This window comes from Dryas octopetala, chromosome 7, assembly GCF_963921425.1.
Source record: "Dryas octopetala chromosome 7, drDryOcto1.1, whole genome shotgun sequence".
In the NCBI taxonomy this organism is placed as follows: domain Eukaryota; kingdom Viridiplantae; phylum Streptophyta; class Magnoliopsida; order Rosales; family Rosaceae; genus Dryas; species Dryas octopetala.
The window spans coordinates 19546957-19565523 of NC_141372.1; the positions used below are offsets into that span (position 1 = coordinate 19546957).

General features: G+C 36.8%; 2 protein-coding genes and 1 long non-coding RNA gene across 3 annotated transcripts; all 3 read right to left on the reverse strand.

Annotated features, from left to right (window-relative positions):
* Positions 1-5847: 5847 nt before the first annotated feature.
* On the reverse strand, positions 5848-7473 carry LOC147280326 (uncharacterized). The gene is made up of 6 exons (XM_086251910.1): positions 7433-7473; positions 7178-7351; positions 6989-7096; positions 6833-6902; positions 6635-6733; positions 5848-6033 (listed from the first exon to the last, which is right to left on the reverse strand). The coding sequence occupies exons 1-6, from the start codon at positions 7471-7473 to the stop codon at positions 5944-5946; spliced, it is 582 nt and encodes a 193-aa protein (XP_086108036.1). The 3' UTR covers positions 5848-5943.
* Positions 7474-10416: 2943 nt separating this feature from the next.
* LOC147280327 (uncharacterized) lies at positions 10417-10825 on the reverse strand. The gene is made up of 3 exons (XR_015123494.1): positions 10782-10825; positions 10555-10695; positions 10417-10469 (listed from the first exon to the last, which is right to left on the reverse strand). It is a non-coding gene; the product is annotated as an uncharacterized LOC147280327 (long non-coding RNA).
* Positions 10826-11006: 181 nt separating this feature from the next.
* LOC147280328 (uncharacterized) lies at positions 11007-14402 on the reverse strand. Its single transcript, XM_086252183.1, has 3 exons — positions 11941-14402; positions 11739-11844; positions 11007-11660 (listed from the first exon to the last, which is right to left on the reverse strand). Exons 1-3 carry the CDS (start codon positions 14400-14402, stop codon positions 11007-11009), a joined length of 3222 nt encoding a protein of 1073 aa, XP_086108309.1.
* Between the last annotated feature and the right edge of the window lie 4165 nt (positions 14403-18567).

An 18567-nucleotide genomic window follows, 5' to 3' on the forward strand; every position in this document is an offset into this window, starting at 1 on the left:
AAACTTCTTTTAAATCAATTAAACGAGTCAAGATACCATTGCTCATCTTTTCTGGTGGTATGCTCTTACTATATAGATGTCTTTTGTCCCATTTGAGGTGGAGTCTTTTAAGGAGCTAATGGTGTTGTGAGAGACCTAGCTATTTCCTATTGGCCTAGGCATATCAGATTGAAAAGTGATACCCTGTCTGAAAATGACTAATACATTAGACATATTTGGTGAGATAAGTTCTCCATTGTATCCAGCTGTTGGCTATTTTATCATTGCCAATTAAAAAACAGACAGAAAGAGAAGTAATGACTTGTGTGATTTTGCATTCTAGCATTGATGTTAAATACACTCATAGAAGTTTCAATAGTGGAAATTAGTCCGCTCACCAAATACTTGAAAAAAAAAGAGGCAAGAATTCCAGTCACATAGATATGAGATTATCCATCCACATTAGTTGCTAGTGGTAGGCAACGAATGACATTGCTATCCTGGTAATGCAATATCATGTTTACCTTTAAGAAAGATTAATTTGTGATGCAATATAATGCTCTACTTTTTTTTGATGTAGTAGATTCTGAAGTATTTGATGATTGCAGGTGTTGGTCGGTGGATTAGGCAATTATAGAGCTATTCAAAACTATTAACTAGTGCTGGTAAATTTTCAATTCAAATTGATGATGCCCTCATCAATGAATTATGCTTGTGAACTTTTACCACTATTCCTTTTCATCCTCAAAAAGACATTTGTAAATGTCATAATTTGTGTAGGGAACTCAGGTGGGCCATTGATTGGAGTTGATTCCACTGCAATGTCATAATTTGTGTAGGGAAATCAGGTGGGCCATTGATTGGAGTTGATTCCATTGCAACTTTCACACGCAAACGTATAGTATGTTTCTTTCATTGATTGATATTAGGACTCACTCTAAGTTAACCAAATGATTTAGTTAATACTTTTGAATGCTTAATTGTATGGTCTCTTATTATTTTGCAGGGACAAGAGTATCATCGCGTATTAATTTTGCTATACCTAATTGTATATGGAACTCTTTACAATGACTTGTTTGGATCGATCAATTTATCCATTGTGTATGTAAACATATTTCTCTCATCTTATTTATTTTACATATTAGTTTTACATAATAGCCACAAGGTTAGAATAATAGTCATTATTAGATTATCTGATAATGGCTATTTTTACATAACAGCCACAAGGTTTCAATTTTGACAATGATTTATCTTATTATTTTACCCATAATAAAGGAACATGCTTAAGTTGCCAATGTTTATTTTGATTGTTATGAGATAAATGACAATTTAGTATTATGCAGTTGTATACGGTCTCAATTTGTGATCTATGTTATGCACATGACATGGACTGAATCATACCCTAAGTCTGAATTGAGCCATTAGTCTGTACAATATAAGTATTTTCATGGTGTCAAAGTACTGTCTTGATGACCTCAATTTTAAATGTTTCCTTTTTTGAAGAGTCTGCATGAGTCCTCAAAGTAGGAACTTGGTGTTTAACATCTTTTTAATTGATGGTCTTGTGAGTGTACGTTATTGATAAAAGTCTACTTGATTGATACATATATAGCATTTGATGCTTTTTTAGGATGAACATTATAAAAAATTAGCTAAACAATTCCCTGCTATACCCTGTTTAATCTAATATTATTCATGATTTATTCCAAGTGACAACAATATATTTGCACTTAATTTTCAAGAACACTACAGGCCAAGTGGTGATTTGGTGTACAAGGATGTAACTCATATTGGGGCAGATTAGAGGTGGATAGACTAGTTTTTTTTTTTTTTTTTGGGGTGCTGAAGTGTATTAACCAGAGATTGTACGTGCTTCAAGCCTCATCCAGTTCTTTATTCAAGTTTATTAATGATTAATAAGGGTTTGGTAAAGCTTTACCGCTTGAGCAATGAGTATCAGACTCACCTCACGGAGTTCTTAGATACTTGTTTCCAATACTATTCAGTTGACAAAAAAGTTAAATGTCCTTGTCGATTATGCTACAATCAATATTAGAGATTTAGAGCTGAAATTCAGGAGCACCTTACAATTGAGGGTATGGATCCCCGGTATATGGATTTGCCATGGATCAATCATGGCGAGGCGATATCGAACCCAACTATTCCCCACCTATCCAATGACATTGGTGTGATGAACCACGACACAGATGTATCTGACATGCACTGCCTGTTTGGTGATTTGTTGTCGTCAACAATCATTAGCAAAGCAGGAGAAGACAGCGGGACAACACCTCTAAATTTCGCTGGTTGCACTCCCGAAGCCGAATATTTCTATAAGTTTGTGGAGGATGCTAATGCCCCTCTTTATCCAAGTTGTGATCACATTAAAAAACTAGAGTTCATCGTTGCTCTTTATCATATTAAATGTTTGCACGGTTAGACCGACAAGTTTGTTTCCGACCTTCTTACTTTGCTCAAGAGATCCTTCCCAATAGGAAAGATGCTCCCTTCCTCATTTTATCATACTCGAAAACTAATCGGTAAGCTTGGTTGGCATACGAAAAGATTGATGCATGTTGACATGATTGTATGCTTTTTTGGAAGGATTACAGTAATGATGTCGCATGCAGTGTATGTGGGGCAAACCGGTACACCAGTCAGGGTAGTGGAAGTGGTCAGAATGTTGCTGCTAAGGTTTTGAGGTACTTTCCACTTGCTCCTCGACTTCAACGGTTGTATATGTCTAGGCCCACTGTTGAGTATATGACTTGGCATGCTTCCAACCGTGTGAAAGATGGTGTCATGAGGCATCCGACTGATTCTCCAGCCTGGAATAAGTTGGACAATCGATACCCTCACTTTGCCATAGAACCAAGAAATGTCAGAATTGGTCTAGCAAGCGATGATTTTAATCCCTTTGGACACATGAGTAGCCAACACAACACGTGGCTGTGGTTATTTCAGTCTACAATTTGCCCCTGGATGTGCATGAAGCAGTCATATTTGTTCCTATTTCTGCTGATCTCTGGTCCTAAGGCACCGGGAAATGACATTGACATTTACTTGGAACCCCTAGTGGATGATTTACGTCTCTTATGGTCCGAGGGTGTACGTACTTACGATATTGCAAGTGACCAATCATTCACTATGCGGGTAGCTTTGCTATGGACAATCAATGACTTTCTAGCATATGCTAATTTGTCTGGATGAAGCACAAAAGGAAAATTGGCTTGTCCACAATGCGCTCATTATACAGAATCCCAATACTTGCATCGGGGTCACAAGCAGTGCTATTTGGGATATCAGAGATTTCTTCCAATTAACCACCGGTTTTGGAGGGAGAATAGTGCTTTCAATGGTTATGTGGAAAAATAGACAGCCTATATGCCCTTAAGCGGGTCTGCCTGCTTGCAACAGTTGAGCACCATATCTTTCAAATTTGGCAAACGTTAGTCCAAGCCACTCGGCAAGATGTGCACCAGTACAGGTGACTTGATAGGCTACACTGGTCCTTGGAAGAAACAATATGTTTTCTTCTCTTTACCGTACTGGGAGTTCAATCTTCTTCGTCATAACTTAGACGTCATGCATATCAAGAAGAATGTGTGCGACAATCTGGTTGGTACGCTTCTAGAAATTGAAGGTAAAAACAAAGATGACATCAATGCAAGGGCTGATTTGGAATTGGTAAATTGGAAACCTAGCCTTCACCCCATCAGACGTGTGAGTAAAACCTACTTACCTCCTGCGACATTCACCCTTTGCAACATAGAGAAGGTCATGATTTGCTTAGTGTTAAAAAGTGTGAAAATTCCAGATGGATATTCATCAAACCTTTCGAGGAGTATCAATGTACATGAGAAAAAAAATTCATGGTTTGAAGAGTCACGATTGTCACGTGCTTCTACAACATTTAGTTCTGTTAACTATACGGAGGGTACTTTTTAAGCCTATCACTTCCATCTTCCTTGAGCTATGCAGCTTTTTCAAGAATATTTACAACAAAACGTCCACCTCGAAAGCATTCCTAGACTTGAACCCCCGTATTGCTTTAACTCTGTGCCAAATGAAGCGTATCTTTGCTAGCCTCCGACATTTTTTGAGGTAATGCTAACAGCTCCAAGAAAACTCCAGATGGCCTCAAGGCAGTGAAAACAACTAAATTCAAGTGTTTTCACTATCATAAGGCTGGCCATTTCAAGAAAGATTTTGAGAAATGGAAGGCTTGGATGATTAAGAAAGGTATTCCCCATTGCTTCTATTTAGAAGTTAATTTACTTGACTCTTCTATTAATGCTTGGTTTCATATTGCAAATTCCTTGCAGGGTATCAAAAGAAAGAGGACACCAAGGAAGGATGAAGTCAACATCAGAGTAGGCAATGAGATGCAAGTAGCAGTCAAAGCCATAGGAGCTGTTAGCATTAGTTTAGGAACTAGTTTTGTCTTAGATTTAGAAGAAGTATTTGTAATCCCTTCATTAAGTAGAAATTTAATTTCTGTTGTTCAGTTGGTTAGGATGAATTTCAAACACTACTACAAAAAACGTAATAGACAACGGATTTTATCCGTTGTGTAAGTTGCCAAAATACCGTCGTCTAATCGACCGACGTCTATTGGGGTACCATTAAACAACGGTTATTTTCCGTTGTCTTTATTACATTAACACAATGGTAATTACCAAAATACCGTTGTATATACATACTAAAATCCCATGGTTTAAAGGCTACTGTTGTTGAGTATATAACTACACCACGGTTTTCTCCTCGAACCCATTGTTTTACGTTCTCAAGACAACGGTTACGTGTACTAATACATGTATTTTACAACTATTTTAGTTATAAACACGAGGTGAAATACTCATTCACACAACGGTTTTTGGATTTTAACCGTGGTATAGGTCATTCTAAAAATAGGTGTATAAGATGTGTATATGTCTTTCATACTATGGTGTTTATATGAAACCGTTGTCTTCATTACATTACCACAATGGTAATGACAAAAATACCGTTGTATATACATCCTAAAAATCTCATGGTTTAAAGGCTACTGTTGTTGAGTATATATATACACAACGGTTACGTTTACTAATACAAGGTGAAATACTCATTAAAACAACGGTTTTTGGATCCTAACCGTGGTATAGGTCATTCTAAAAATAGGTGTTTGAGATGTATATATGTCTTTCATACTACAGTGTTTATATGAAACCGTTGTATTATGAATTTAAGAACATCAGATTTTAACTATATAACCGTTGTGTAAGATAGTAATTTCAAGTTTAATTAGATGTCTATAGATATTATATACATCGGCTTTCTAAGGTTTGTGTGGTATTGTTATGGATTATACAACGGTTTCTAATATGGAACTATTGTAAGTTAATGTTACAGACCACGATTTCGTCAGAAAAATTGTTGTAAAATGTTCCTGTTTACATTTGGTTTACATAGGCATGCAGTACCTGAAATAGCTACCTAGGTGTTTTTGGTACAACACCATTGTTCCAAGTAGCATGTTTCCCTTTATAATGTTAACATTCTTAATAAATTATACATTAATTCACAAAATCACAATTTGCTCAAATTTAAACTAATCCACAATAAATAAGGATTTTGGAATTGATAAAGTACCAAATATTAAAAGGAATTTCAAGGTAGCTAGTAATTGTATATATGTAGTTTACTCTCTAAACCCAATGCTATTCACACAACCAGCCATGCCATACAAAAAAACCATCTATAACTCAAAAATCAACCATCAAGTTTCTAATCTACCAATTTGCTGCCATCAATCTAATCTAGCAATTAATTAAGCCTAGCTATCAATCTTGGCAGCACGTACCCAAAAGAAGCTAGCAAAGTGATCAATGATATATATATACCCCAAGCTAGTCTAGCTAAACACATGGCCTACAAAATCAAGTTCAAAAATGCTATACGTCAAAAATCCACCTTCTACTCGATCTACATATACTGCCCCACAAAGTTTGCCCATTCAGCCCGGACTTCATCGATATCTTCTTGGGTATAAGTATTGTCCTTCCTTCGCTCCCACTGAAACAAGGCAAAAATGGAGTAGTAATTAAAAAGAAAATTCAACTCAAAATTAAAACATAATGAATCCAATAAAGAAATAAACAATATGCCCCTTAGGTAAAAAAGGCCAAGACAACTCATGATATAAGTGCACAACTACATTAATTAAGAATTAAGCACACATATATAACCAGCAAAATGTCCTAAGCTAACTGCACCCAAAACAGAATCCCCCAATGGCCTAAAGAAATTGCACCAGACCACTCATGAATTTGTTATTAATAATATAAGTGCATAACTACATTAATTAGAATCAAACTGAAATCAACCTCAAATTCACACATGCAAGTGATCATCAAACATGGGCCTAGCTATATAACATGGTCACTTCCACAAGTTTGAAAGAATCCACCCAGTATTCCCAATCTGCATGCACCCAAAACAGACTCCCCCAAGCTAATTTGTTTCCTTTTATTCCTTTACTACATTTCCAATTTTTCAGCCACAAAACAAAGAAAAGAATTTCAACATTTCCAAGTAAAAGACAATTTTCATATCACTACTCAGAGTTCACATGACCAACATAATGCCAAGTTACTTATACTTCACTAATGCATACCTTATTCACAAAAGCTAAGCTCTCATCTTCAATTATTTCCTTCATAAAACGCATAATAAAATAGCCACACTCCTTATCACTTGGCTGTTGAGGAATGCCCTAAATGCAAATAAACATTAATTAGAATGAGCACATATACAGTCCACTTAGCAATCTGTTATTTGAGTTTTAAAGCAAACTACAAACAAGCCAACCTACCGCCATATTTTTCCAGATTACTGCCTTACGCCCTTGCCTATTCCCTTGAGCATTGAAGATTCTAATCCCACTATCGCATGAAAAACCAAATGATTTTAACACTTGCTGATATATGTAAATGAACTTATAAACTGATGAGGCGTCTAATCAACTTACTTGTCTACCACAGTTTTCCATTCATCGCCGATCAGACGTCTTCTCATTGGGTCCATGAAATAGACAATCTCCTTGTCCGGATTGATAACAGTCAGCATCCAATGACATCTACACATTTATAATTCTCATTAAATACCTTATATGGTTGGAAATCAGTATTTACAATGACCACATAAATGATTAACTTACCCGGAATTGTAAGGGACCAAAAAAATCTTATCATCACGAGATCCAGCGAACCTATCTGCCAAGTACCTTGATCTTTCAGTTACATTTCCACACCCTATCGCACCAGTTCTCGCAGGGTCAACAAAACCAACCATACTTAGCATTTTTGACCTCTTTACCACATCGTAGAGGTGCCTAAAAAAATATTCCGTAAGTAATTGCATAATCTCTTTTGCTGGATATAAATATGTATAGAAAAGTAGTCTCATTAAATACCTCATGTAAACGACAATGCAGGTTGCTGATATTTCAACCATGCCACCAAATTGGACAATATCTTCACACAGAAGGTGGGTTTTACGAGTTGCCCCAAAAACATCTGCCTCTATTAAAAAGTTGATTGTACCCTCATCATTCAATACATTTTGTGCATACATGCACAACAACTTCAGTGGCGTAGGCATTGTTTGAAGATTCAACACAATCCCTTTCCCCCTATATTGCTTCTCGCCCTTTCCTTTGGCACGTTTCTAGGTTAAATTATCAATATATGTTAGAGGTAGCTTTTAAAAACACCCAAATCAGTTAAAATTACAACAATACAATTAGGTGAGACATAAAAACATACCTCTTTACCAACTTCCTGCTGATTCTGATATGTTACAAGATTTTTCGGCCATGCTACAATTGTCCCAACAGCTTGACCAACAGTTACTACTTCGTCTTTAATTGGGATGGGAAGCAAAACTGAGTCATCCAACGAAGTATAAATTGCAACCCGCGGGCATCCCTCTGCCAAAGGAACACCATGCAGTGTCGGTGGGTTGGCATCGTCAACTTCAACTAATGTAGCGTATGCAACAATATTTTCAAGTGAGCCAACAGCCAACATGCATTTTTTCTCCTGTGCAAATAGCCAAGATAAAATAGAAGTTAATTTAATGACTTTCACAACAAAAAATTAAGGCAATTAAACTTTGGGTAAGCTAGGATGAAATATATACCTTCAAAACACTATTCTTGTCACTCACATAGTCTAGGTCGACACAGTCAGCATCCAACATGTTCGTGTTGTGCTTCTCCTCCTTTGGATCATCAATCTTTTCCATGCCCATATTCTCAATCATCTCAATTTCATTCTCCTCATTTATCTCTATTTCTTTCTCCACATTCATATCAATATTCTTCACAACTTTTTTCTCCACATTGGTGCTTGCCTTATCAGAGCCATATTCAGCAGTATGGGGAGTTGGGGGAGTACGGGGAATAGGGACTAACATTACTGGGGTTGGTCCCTCAGCCTTGGAATTCTTCCCTGCCTCTACTGAATTCAATTTATCCATCCAATATTTTCGCTCCTCTGCTATTATTTTCTCTCGCTCTTCTTCCATGATCTGTTTGACACTTTCTCTTATTCTCTCTTTCATACTCTTTCGTGGAGGGAAGTTAAAGTAAGAACTGGGCTTCACATAACCTCCCACAGCTCTAACTCTCCCTGAGTGCTCAGGGGTCCCTAATGCCATTGTTAGCACATCACTGGTACCAGAAGTAGATAATGTCCCCTCAGATACTTGTTTCTTCAAATCATCCTGCAACCATACATGAAATATAAATAATCAGGGACCAATAAAGCCAAGATAAATTAAATTATTAAAGAACTCAACACTTTCAAATCTAACATTGGCAGAATTATAATCAATGGAATATCTATAGCTTACTTACAATTCTGGCAGCAGTCTCAGCTACTTTTGCATCTGGGATCTTCCCATTTTTATCTTCATGTGCTTTAATCCAAAGGGTTGCTCGATCAAACCCCCCCTCAGGCATTGTTTTCATCTTTAAAATAACAAATAAATGTAAACACTAACCAGTTCATGTTTAATAATCATTGTACCAAGGCAGTTAAAGTAAACACTAACCAGTTCATCCTCCAAACCAGCATACCCTTTACGCGATAGTCTATGATGATACTCATGCTTAGATTTCCTCTCCACTTGTTCCTCGTGAAGTTGCTTCAAAACAGAATATTTCCACACATTGAGTTATATACAAATTTAAAGACAAGAATTGTACGAAAATATATGTAGAAAGTAATAGCTTACCCCAAACTGATCCCTAAGCCTATGTAGCACAAACTCCTTCCAATCTGACTTGTCAATAAATTGATAGTCTTTAGGAGGATCACTTAATAGCTCAGGTTGATCTTTGTAAGGGAGAACAAATTTACATGTCAGCCTAGACTTGAATTCTCTCCACTTATTTGATGCAGATGCTAACACCATCTTCTTACATTGAGGACTCAGCACAAAAGCCATCTACAATCAATGATGTACTAGTTAAATAAATGATACTATATAATGTTTTAGTTAAATGATGTACTAGTCATATAAATAACCAAGTATTGTTGCTTACCTCTACATTTTCCCAAATTTTATTTTTCATATCCTCCGTAACATCCTTCCACTTCTTTATGGTAATTGGGATCTTTGTACGTGCTAAAGTCCCAATGTAAGACTGCATTTCGGTTGCTGCCTTCCCATGTGGCTGCCCTTTTGAATTAAACTCCACCACCTTTTTGACTTTCATTATTTTTCGCTTTACAATGCGATGCATTGTAACCATCCCCCTTTTCTTCCTTTTTCCATTAACTGAGCTATCTGTGGTAGCAGTGTCCTTTGTCACCTTCGATTCAGTTACAGGAGGCTCAGCTACCTTTGATTTGGAGGTTTTCTTCTTCGAGGAAGCCACTCTCTTTGGCGCCATTGTCTAGGATGAAATGAAATGATATGAAACAGTTTGTAAATAGAGTATATATTTAACTAGTAAGAAGTATATATAATAGAGACAATACAAAGATCGATTAGCACAGTGTAACTTTTGCAAGATAGATATGTAAATGGAGGATCTTGTAAATGGATCCTTGTTTAATTTTCTAGGGATCTTATAAATGGATCCTTGTTTAATTTCTAGAGACCTTGTAAATTAGAATGAACAACCTGCTCGAGAATCACATAAATCATCATGAGACAAAAAAAAAACTAAATGCAACTCAAAGAGAAGCAATATGAAGCAATCTAGATTTTCCTGGAGCTGCCAATAAAAAAAGACATGCCAACCAAGATTGTCTAGAAAGAGCCAGCAGTGTTAGAATGAATAGAATGCAAAGTTTTCAACCCATTCCAAGATAAGTATATATACGAATGTTCTATTCCTCATTATCCAACTGCATTTAAAGTTGAAAAAATTCAAAGCTCACAATCACCTTGATGATTTCAACAAGCTGGTCTACTCCACTTTCACCAGGAAATAGAGGCTGGCATAATAGGCATTACTTAGTTAGCACATATATGTGAGTCTAAAGATAAAGGAAACTCACATTAAAGAAGAACAACACCTACCTGTCCAAGCAGTAATTCTGCTAGAACACAGCCAGCAGACCAAATGTCAATGGCTGTGGTATACTCAGTTGCACCAAATATAAGTTCAGGTGCTCGATAGTACCTCGAACAGATGTAAGATATGTTGGGTTCCCCTCTTACCTGTCAAATGTACATCCAATTCAGTATTGTAAAACCATTAGCCAGAATGAGCATATTTAAAGAATGCTTGGATGCAGAAAACAAACCAAGACTTTTGCACTCCCGAAGTCACAGATTTTAAGCTGGTGAGTACTTAGCCTATCTTGCAAAGAATGTTGTGAAGCACCTGTAGAACCAGAAATAAAAAAACATTAGAAATAATTCATACATGCAGAAACACACTTAAGAACAAATCACACATTAAAAATAAATCACACAATCATTGCCACACCAAAAATAACCAGTTACCTTATATAAATGCCATTTTGATGCTACTTATCAATCCATATACCCTCACCATCAGGTCTAATGCAGTTTGTAGGATTGTCTCTAACCATTTCATCCAATGTCTCAATAGATGGCAGGCCTCTAGTAAAAGGTTGATGGTCAACCATACTATCCCCTAACTCATCATCATTATAATCGACATCATTGTAATTTCTATCTGGGGTTGATAGAACAACAGACCAAGCAGCATCTGCAGGGTCTTCCACGTAAAAGACTTGACTCACTTGTCTTGCCAAAACAAATTGATCATGCTTGGAACCTATCCTACTAAGATTGACCAAAGTAAAGCCTAGATCATCTATTTTAATTCCATTTGTACTCTCAACCCAATCACACTTAAAGATAGGTATCCTAAACTTGAAATAATCAAGTTCCCATATTTCTTGGATCACCCCATAAAAACACATATTTGTAATGATGGGGTTTTTATCCTTCGCAGATGCAACTTGCATTGTCTCCCCTTGCCAACACACGCCACTGTTTTGAACAGCCCGAACGTCATCACGAGCCTTAGTATTAAAATGAACCCCATTAATGGAATAACTTGCAAACTTTGGGACTTCCATGCATGGTCCATCAGCTAGCCACCTCAGCGTGTCTGGTATGTCATGAGTTTCACAATTGAGTTGAGATCTAACCTGTAAGGATAAGCATTCTAATAAAATACAGGAATTACTTACATACATTAGTGCATCCTTTGAACAAATTAAACTTACTCGATTCTTTAACCAAAGAATGAAAGTGTGATTGTGCTTATCTTGCAGCCACTTCTCATTTTTTTTGAACCTAGGATTTGTAGCCTTTAAATAGCTCATATGATCACTACACAAAATTTGAGATTCCTCAATTAATATTGAGAATTCAGCTAATCAAAGACATAATTAATGAAAAGACAAAGGAAATCTGGGATTGTCTTACGCGATATAAGGTGTCACTTCATATGTATTCTCTAATACAAACAGATGAGCTTGGTCCAAAAGTTCACGATCAACCCTATGTATAGAAGCACCAGATAAGGCCATACATTCCTTAGAAGATCCTTGATTGTGTCTTGATGAGATTCCAATTGAACTGCCAGTAGAAAGATGTTCAGAGCAAAATTCTAAAGCTTCTTCGGCAATATAACACTCGGCAATGCAACCCTCGGGTCGATGGCGATTTCGAACATACCCCTTTAGCACTTTCATATACCGTTCAAACGGATACATCCATCTGAAGTAAACTGGTCCACACAACTGAACTTCTCTAATGAGATGCACCGTTAAATGAACCATAATATCAAAAAATGATGGGGGAAAGTACTTTTCAAGCAAACAAAGTGTAAGCACTAGATCTTGCTGCATCTTATCTAGTATAGAAGCATCCACCACTTTACTACATATAGAATTGAAGAAGAAACAGAATCTGGTTATAGCATATCTCACAGGCTTCTCCAACACTGAACGTATGGCCACAGGGAGCAATTGTTGCATGAAGATATGACAATCATGTGACTTCATTCCAACAAGTCTTAAATCCTCCATTGATACCAGACTTCTAACATTTGAAGAATAATACTCAGGGACTTTCATACCAAGAAAGGATTTGCATACAGTTCTCTTCTCTTCCCTAGACAGATTCCAACTTGCTGCAGGCAGATGTGTTCTTTTTTCTCCAACAATAGGTGCTAATTCAGTACGTACCCCCATGTCCAGAAGATCTAAACGAGCAGAAAGACCGTCTTTTGTTTTTGTAGGAATGTTCAACAATGTACCGATAATACTATCGCATACATTTTTCTCAATGTGCATAACATCGAGAATATGGCGAACATGAAGAGATTTCCAATATTCCAGTTCAAAAAAGATTGACTTCTTCTTCCAACACGCTCTTGTATCACCCTCCACATGGTTACGGGGCCACTTTTTTTTTCCAAAAGGCAAGAAATTAAGACTATCCACCTTTGCCAATACTTCCTCTCCACTTAATGGCACAGGAGCTGGAGAAAGTTCTTGACGATTATTAAATGCAGCCCTTTGATTTCGATAAGGATGAAATCGTGGTAAGAATCTTCGATGGCCTATGTATGAGCATTTATTACCGTGGACCAACCTGTGGGGTTTTGTGTGTTCTCCACATATTGGACATGCATTATATCCTTTTACGACACAGCCAGATAAGTTACCATAGGCTGGAAAATCGTTTATTGTCCACAACAATACAGCCTTTAGAGTGAAATACTCTCCTTTGTATGCATCATACACTCCTACAACTCCCTTCCATAAACTTTTTAAATCATCAATCAAAGGTGCTAGGTAAACGTCTATATCATTTCCAGGTTGTTTAGGACCAGAAATCAATAGACTCAGCATCATGAACTTTCTTTTCATACACAACCATGGTGGAAGGTTATAAGTGACAAGTAGAACTGGCCAGCAACTGTATCTACTGCTTAAAGAACTATGGGGATTGAACCCGTCAGATGCAAGTGCGAGCCTAAGGTTTCTAGGATCTTCAGCAAATTCAGGCCACTTATCGTCCACTAACTTCCAAGATGGAGAATCTGCAGGATGCCGTATCTTACCATCTTTCACTCTTTTATCATAATGCCAAGTCAAACTCTCAGATGTTTTACTAGACTGAAACATCTTTTTAAACCTTGGGATAATGGGAAAGTACCACAACACCTTCGCAGGCACCCCCTCCTTAATAGTTGAATACCTACTTAACTTCCACCTTGACACATTACAGTTAGGGCAATTAATCTCATCTGCATACTCATTTCTATACAAGATGCAGTCATTAGGGCATGCATGTATTTTCTCATAGTCCATCCCTAAAGCACACAAAATCTTCTTTGCCTCGTACATAGATGTGGGTATGTTATTACCTGATGGAAGAAAATCTCCAAAGGCAATCAAGTAGTCAGTGAAACTTGCATCACTCAATCCATGCTTCGCTTTCAAATTGTACAATCTTACCAGTGCTCCCAACTTGGTGAATTTATCACAACCAGGATACAAAGGTTCATCGCCATCCCCAACCAAATTAATGAAATCGTTAGAATCATTTGAAAATTCTTCCTCTTCATTATCTCCCATATCCACTGTTTCGGAGACAAAATTATCTTCTTGTTCCTCCACACTTCTAGCTGCATTCGCAAATGTACTAGAAACTTCTCCGTGCCATATCCAATTTTGGTAACTTTGGTCAACCCCATTAAAATATAGATGATCCCTTATAACTCCAATCCCAAATTGTCTCATATTTCCACATTTTTGGCAAGGACAATGAATGAGGTTTGGGTTTCTAGCATGCTGTAATGCAAACTTGAAGAATTCTTGAATCCCTAACTCATATGCCCTTGATCTTCTATCCGCATACATCCATGACTTGTCCATCTTTGACTTGTCCATACAAACATGCATGTCATTTATAAAATCATACCAAATATTGACTCTAGTGAAACAAAAAAAGTACAAAGATAAACTAAACACAACCACTATACCATTGAACATGGGCATGCAATTGAAAACTAACTGGTCTTACAGTAAAACCCATATCAGTAAAACCCAATAAACCCCATATCAGTAAAATCAATCACAAACCAGAGAATTTAACACAACCCATGAATATTAACTAAACCCAGAAAAATACCCCAAATTTTTATCAATCCACAATAACTTCACCCAGAACTAGAACAAGAATAAGAGAGACAGAGTAGGTGACAGAGAGGAAATCAACACTAACCTGCAGGCTGATCTAAATTACATATTTCAAGCTAGCACAATGCATCTTAAAATTATACACCTAGTTCAGTCTTAGTAATTTCCTCAATTGAAATAAAGCAAACACAATGGAGTAAATGAACTTATATGGTTTCTATAGGGTAGGGGAGGGGTAGCAACTTTCCACTTCAATATACAATTACTTACTCATAACTATTTTTCTCATCAAAATCAAACATTCATTATAATGAGTAACAAAAGTTAATCAATAGCATCAAGAAATCAATATAATCCTTTCAATAGTCTACAAATAAAACCCCTAACATCAAAATAGAAGAAAACAAGATGCCAAAACCAACAAAACGAAAAAAAAAAAAAAAAAAAGGGCCTGATGAACTCACCTTTCCAATTCAATCAGCAGCCTAGCTATTTTCTTTCCCCAAGCTCAACAATATCACCAAATATCACCAATATGAACTTCACCTTCAGCAAAAACACAAAACAAAAAGGTTTAGAAGAACCTCAAAGAACAAAAATCAGATATGCACAAAAAAAGAAAGAACAAAATCTAATGAGGAAAAAATCCCCCAAAATCAAACCCTATATCAACTTTACCTGAATCGGAGTGCAGAGATGCGCGAAGATGATTCAAGGGAGTGCAGAGATGGCCGGGCGATGAGGAATGGGCGGAGACGATGAGGACGGAGATGGAGATCGGTGACGTTAAGAGACGTGCAGATAAAGAGCAAGGGACGACGTCGAAGATGGAGATTGACGCGTGATGAGGACTGAGATTGATGCACGAGAGGGAAGATCGATAGGTGAAGCCAGAGGACTGAGTTGAGGACTAAGTTGTGGGCTAAGTGTGTGTGAGTGTCTGAAAGGTGAAGTCAGAGGGCTTTGACCCAAAAAGACCTAAGGCGCGCGATATATTTCATTACCCGCAAAATTTTATATTTTTGTGAAACTTGCCCAACACAACGGTATTCCCTAAAACTATTGTCTGTTAATTGTTAGGAAAAATTATCAAACCAAATACCATGGGATAATAAACATTAATATAACGGTTTGTTAAAAACCGTTGTGTGGTAAATTAAGATAACGGCAAAAATACAAAACGTTGTCTATTGACCGATGTCTATTACGTTTTTTGTAGTAGTGAAATTTATCATTAATAAAAGTGGCTTGCAGTTGCTTCACAATTCTTCTGTTATTGGCAATGCTTTTCTTGTTAATGATCACTGAAAGATGGTTTGTTCTGAATATAAAAATGTCAATCACATTAATGTTTCAACAGCTAACAAAAGATCAAGGAACATTGAAAATTCGTCTGTATTGTGGCACAAGAGACTAACACATATATCAAAAGAGAGAATGCAAGTTTTAATCAAGGAAAACTTCATTCTAGATCTTAATTTTTCTAATTTCGGTGACTGCATTGAGTGTATTAAAGGAAAAACAACAAGTTCTAGAAACCAAGGAGCTAACCGAAGTCATGACTTGCTAGAAATAATCCATACAGACATTTGTGGGCCATTTTCATGCAAGACAATATGCAAGAATTCATACTTTATCTTATTCATAGATGACTTCTCAAGATATTGCTCTTTGTATCTTAATTGAGAAAAATCGCAGTCACGTGAAGTCTTTAAAATTTTCAAAATGGAAGCAGAAAAACAATTGAGAAAGCAGATTAAAATTGTGAGGTTTGACAGAGGAGGGGAATTCTATAGTAGGTACAGTGAGGCAGGACAACATATGGGACCATTTGCTCTTTATCTACAGGAAAATGGTACAAAAGCTCAATATACAATTCCAGGAAACCCACAGCAAAATGGGGTTGCTGAAAGAAGGAACATGACTATTATGGAAATGGTATGAAGCATGATGTGCACAACTGGATTTCTAAGTTCCTATGGGGAGAGGCTTTGAAAACAGCTAATTACGTGACCAACAGAGCTCCAAGTAAGTCTCTAGACATGACCCTTTTTGAGTTATGGACATGAAGGAAACCTGGACTATTACATTTACATGTGTGGGGTTGCAAGGCAGAAGCTAAACTATATAACCCAAATATGAGAAAGCTAGATTCAAGGACTACAAGTGCTTTTTTCATTGGATATCTTGAAAAGTCAAAAGGTTATAAATTTTATTGTCCATCTCATCCTACCAGAATAGTGGAAACAAACGTTGCTAAGTTCATAGATGAAGTTGGATCATCAAGTGGAGCTACAATAGACGATTTTCAACTGGAAGAACTCAATAGTGGAGAACACTTGCAGAATAATTATTTAGAATTAAACTTATCTTTCCCAGTTCAAAATGCTATGGCATCAGAAAGGCAGATAGACTTGGAACCACAAGAAGTAGTGGAAGCTGAAGAAATTCATAATGGAACATTAAATCAAGTGAATCAATCACCTAATGACAATCAGATTGTGCAGAACATTAAGAAAGTTCCTAGAAGGCATTCAACTAGGCAAAGAAAACCAGCTTTATCAGATGATTATGTACTATACTTACATAAAATAGATTTTGACATTGGGGAAGAGACTGATCCCAGAAGCTTCACATAAGCAATAAGTAATATTAACTCTCAGAAATGGCAAGAGGCAATGGAAGCTGAAATCGAATCAAGTATGAGAATGAAGTTTGGGAGCTGACTGAAGTACCTCAAGGGTTCAAGCCAATAGGCTGCAAATGGATATATAGAACAAATAAGAACCCTGATGGCAGCATAGAGAGATATAAAGCTAGATTGGTAGCCAAGAGATTCACTCAGAAAGAAGGGATCGATTATAATGAGACATTCTCACCAGTCTCAAGCAGAGATGCATTCAGGATAATCATGGCCTTAGTGGCACATTTTAATATGGAGCTGTAACAGATGGATGTCAAAGCAGCTTTCTTGAATGGACAATTGGAAGAAGAAATCTACATGGCATAACCTGAAGGTTTCATAAAGGAAAGCAATGAACATCTAGCTTGCAGGTTAAGAAAATCCATTTATGGACTCAAACAAGCATCTAGGCATTGGTATGTCAAAATTTGATGCAGTGATCACCTTATATGGTTTTCAAGAGAATCCATCAAATGAATGCATATATCTCAAGACCAGTGGGAGTGATTTTATTTTCTTAGTCCTTTATGTCGATGACATTCTTCTGGCTAGTAGTAATAAAGAGTTGCTAATTGAGACAAAAGCTTTTATGTCAGACAAGTTTGAGATGAAAGATCTAAGAGAGGCATCTTATGTACTAGGAATTGAAATTAAGAGAGACAGAAAGAATTTCTTACTGGGATTGTCGCAGCAAGCATATATACTGAAGGTCCTCAAAAGGTTTGACATGTTGAATTGCAAACCTGGTAATTCACTAATATCCAAAGGTGACAAGTTCAGTAAGAAGCAATGCCCCACAACTGAGCAAGAGCAATTATTTATGAAGGATAAACCTTATGCTTCTTTAGTAGGATTTGTAATGTATGCATAGATGTGTACTAGACCTGACCTTGCTTTTGCTGTAGAAATGCTAGGAAGATATCAAATAAATCCAGGTCAACCCCACTGGATTGCAGGAAAGAAGGTACTTAGGTATTTACAAGGGACAAAGGATCATATGCTAATATTTAGAAGAGTGAAAGATTTGGAATTGATTGGTTATTCAAATTCTGATTTTGCAGGGTGTGTGGATAGTCTAAAGTATACATCAGGATACATTTTTATGTTTGGAGGTACGGATGTATCATAGAAAAGTGTTAAACAGACCTTAACTACCACTTCTACAATGCAAGCCGAGTATGTGGTATTATATGAAGCATTAATACAGGCTCTTTGGTT

Coding starts and splice junctions, on each gene's coding strand:
- LOC147280326 (XM_086251910.1), bottom strand. CDS start 7,473: ATGGTTGAAATATCAGCAACCTGCATTGTCGTTTACATGAG. Junction 6,903..6,988: donor TGGAAAACTGTGGTAGACAA/GTAAGTTGATTA, acceptor TTCATGCGATAG/TGGGATTAGAATCTTCAATG. Junction 6,734..6,832: donor TAATCTGGAAAAATATGGCG/GTAGGTTGGCTT, acceptor ATTTGCATTTAG/GGCATTCCTCAACAGCCAAG.
- LOC147280328 (XM_086252183.1), bottom strand. CDS start 14,402: ATGGACAAGTCATGGATGTATGCGGATAGAAGATCAAGGGCATATGAG. Junction 11,845..11,940: donor GAAGTGACACCTTATATCGC/GTAAGACAATCC, acceptor AATTTTGTGTAG/TGATCATATGAGCTATTTAA. Junction 11,661..11,738: donor TTCTTTGGTTAAAGAATCGA/GTAAGTTTAATT, acceptor TTATCCTTACAG/GTTAGATCTCAACTCAATTG.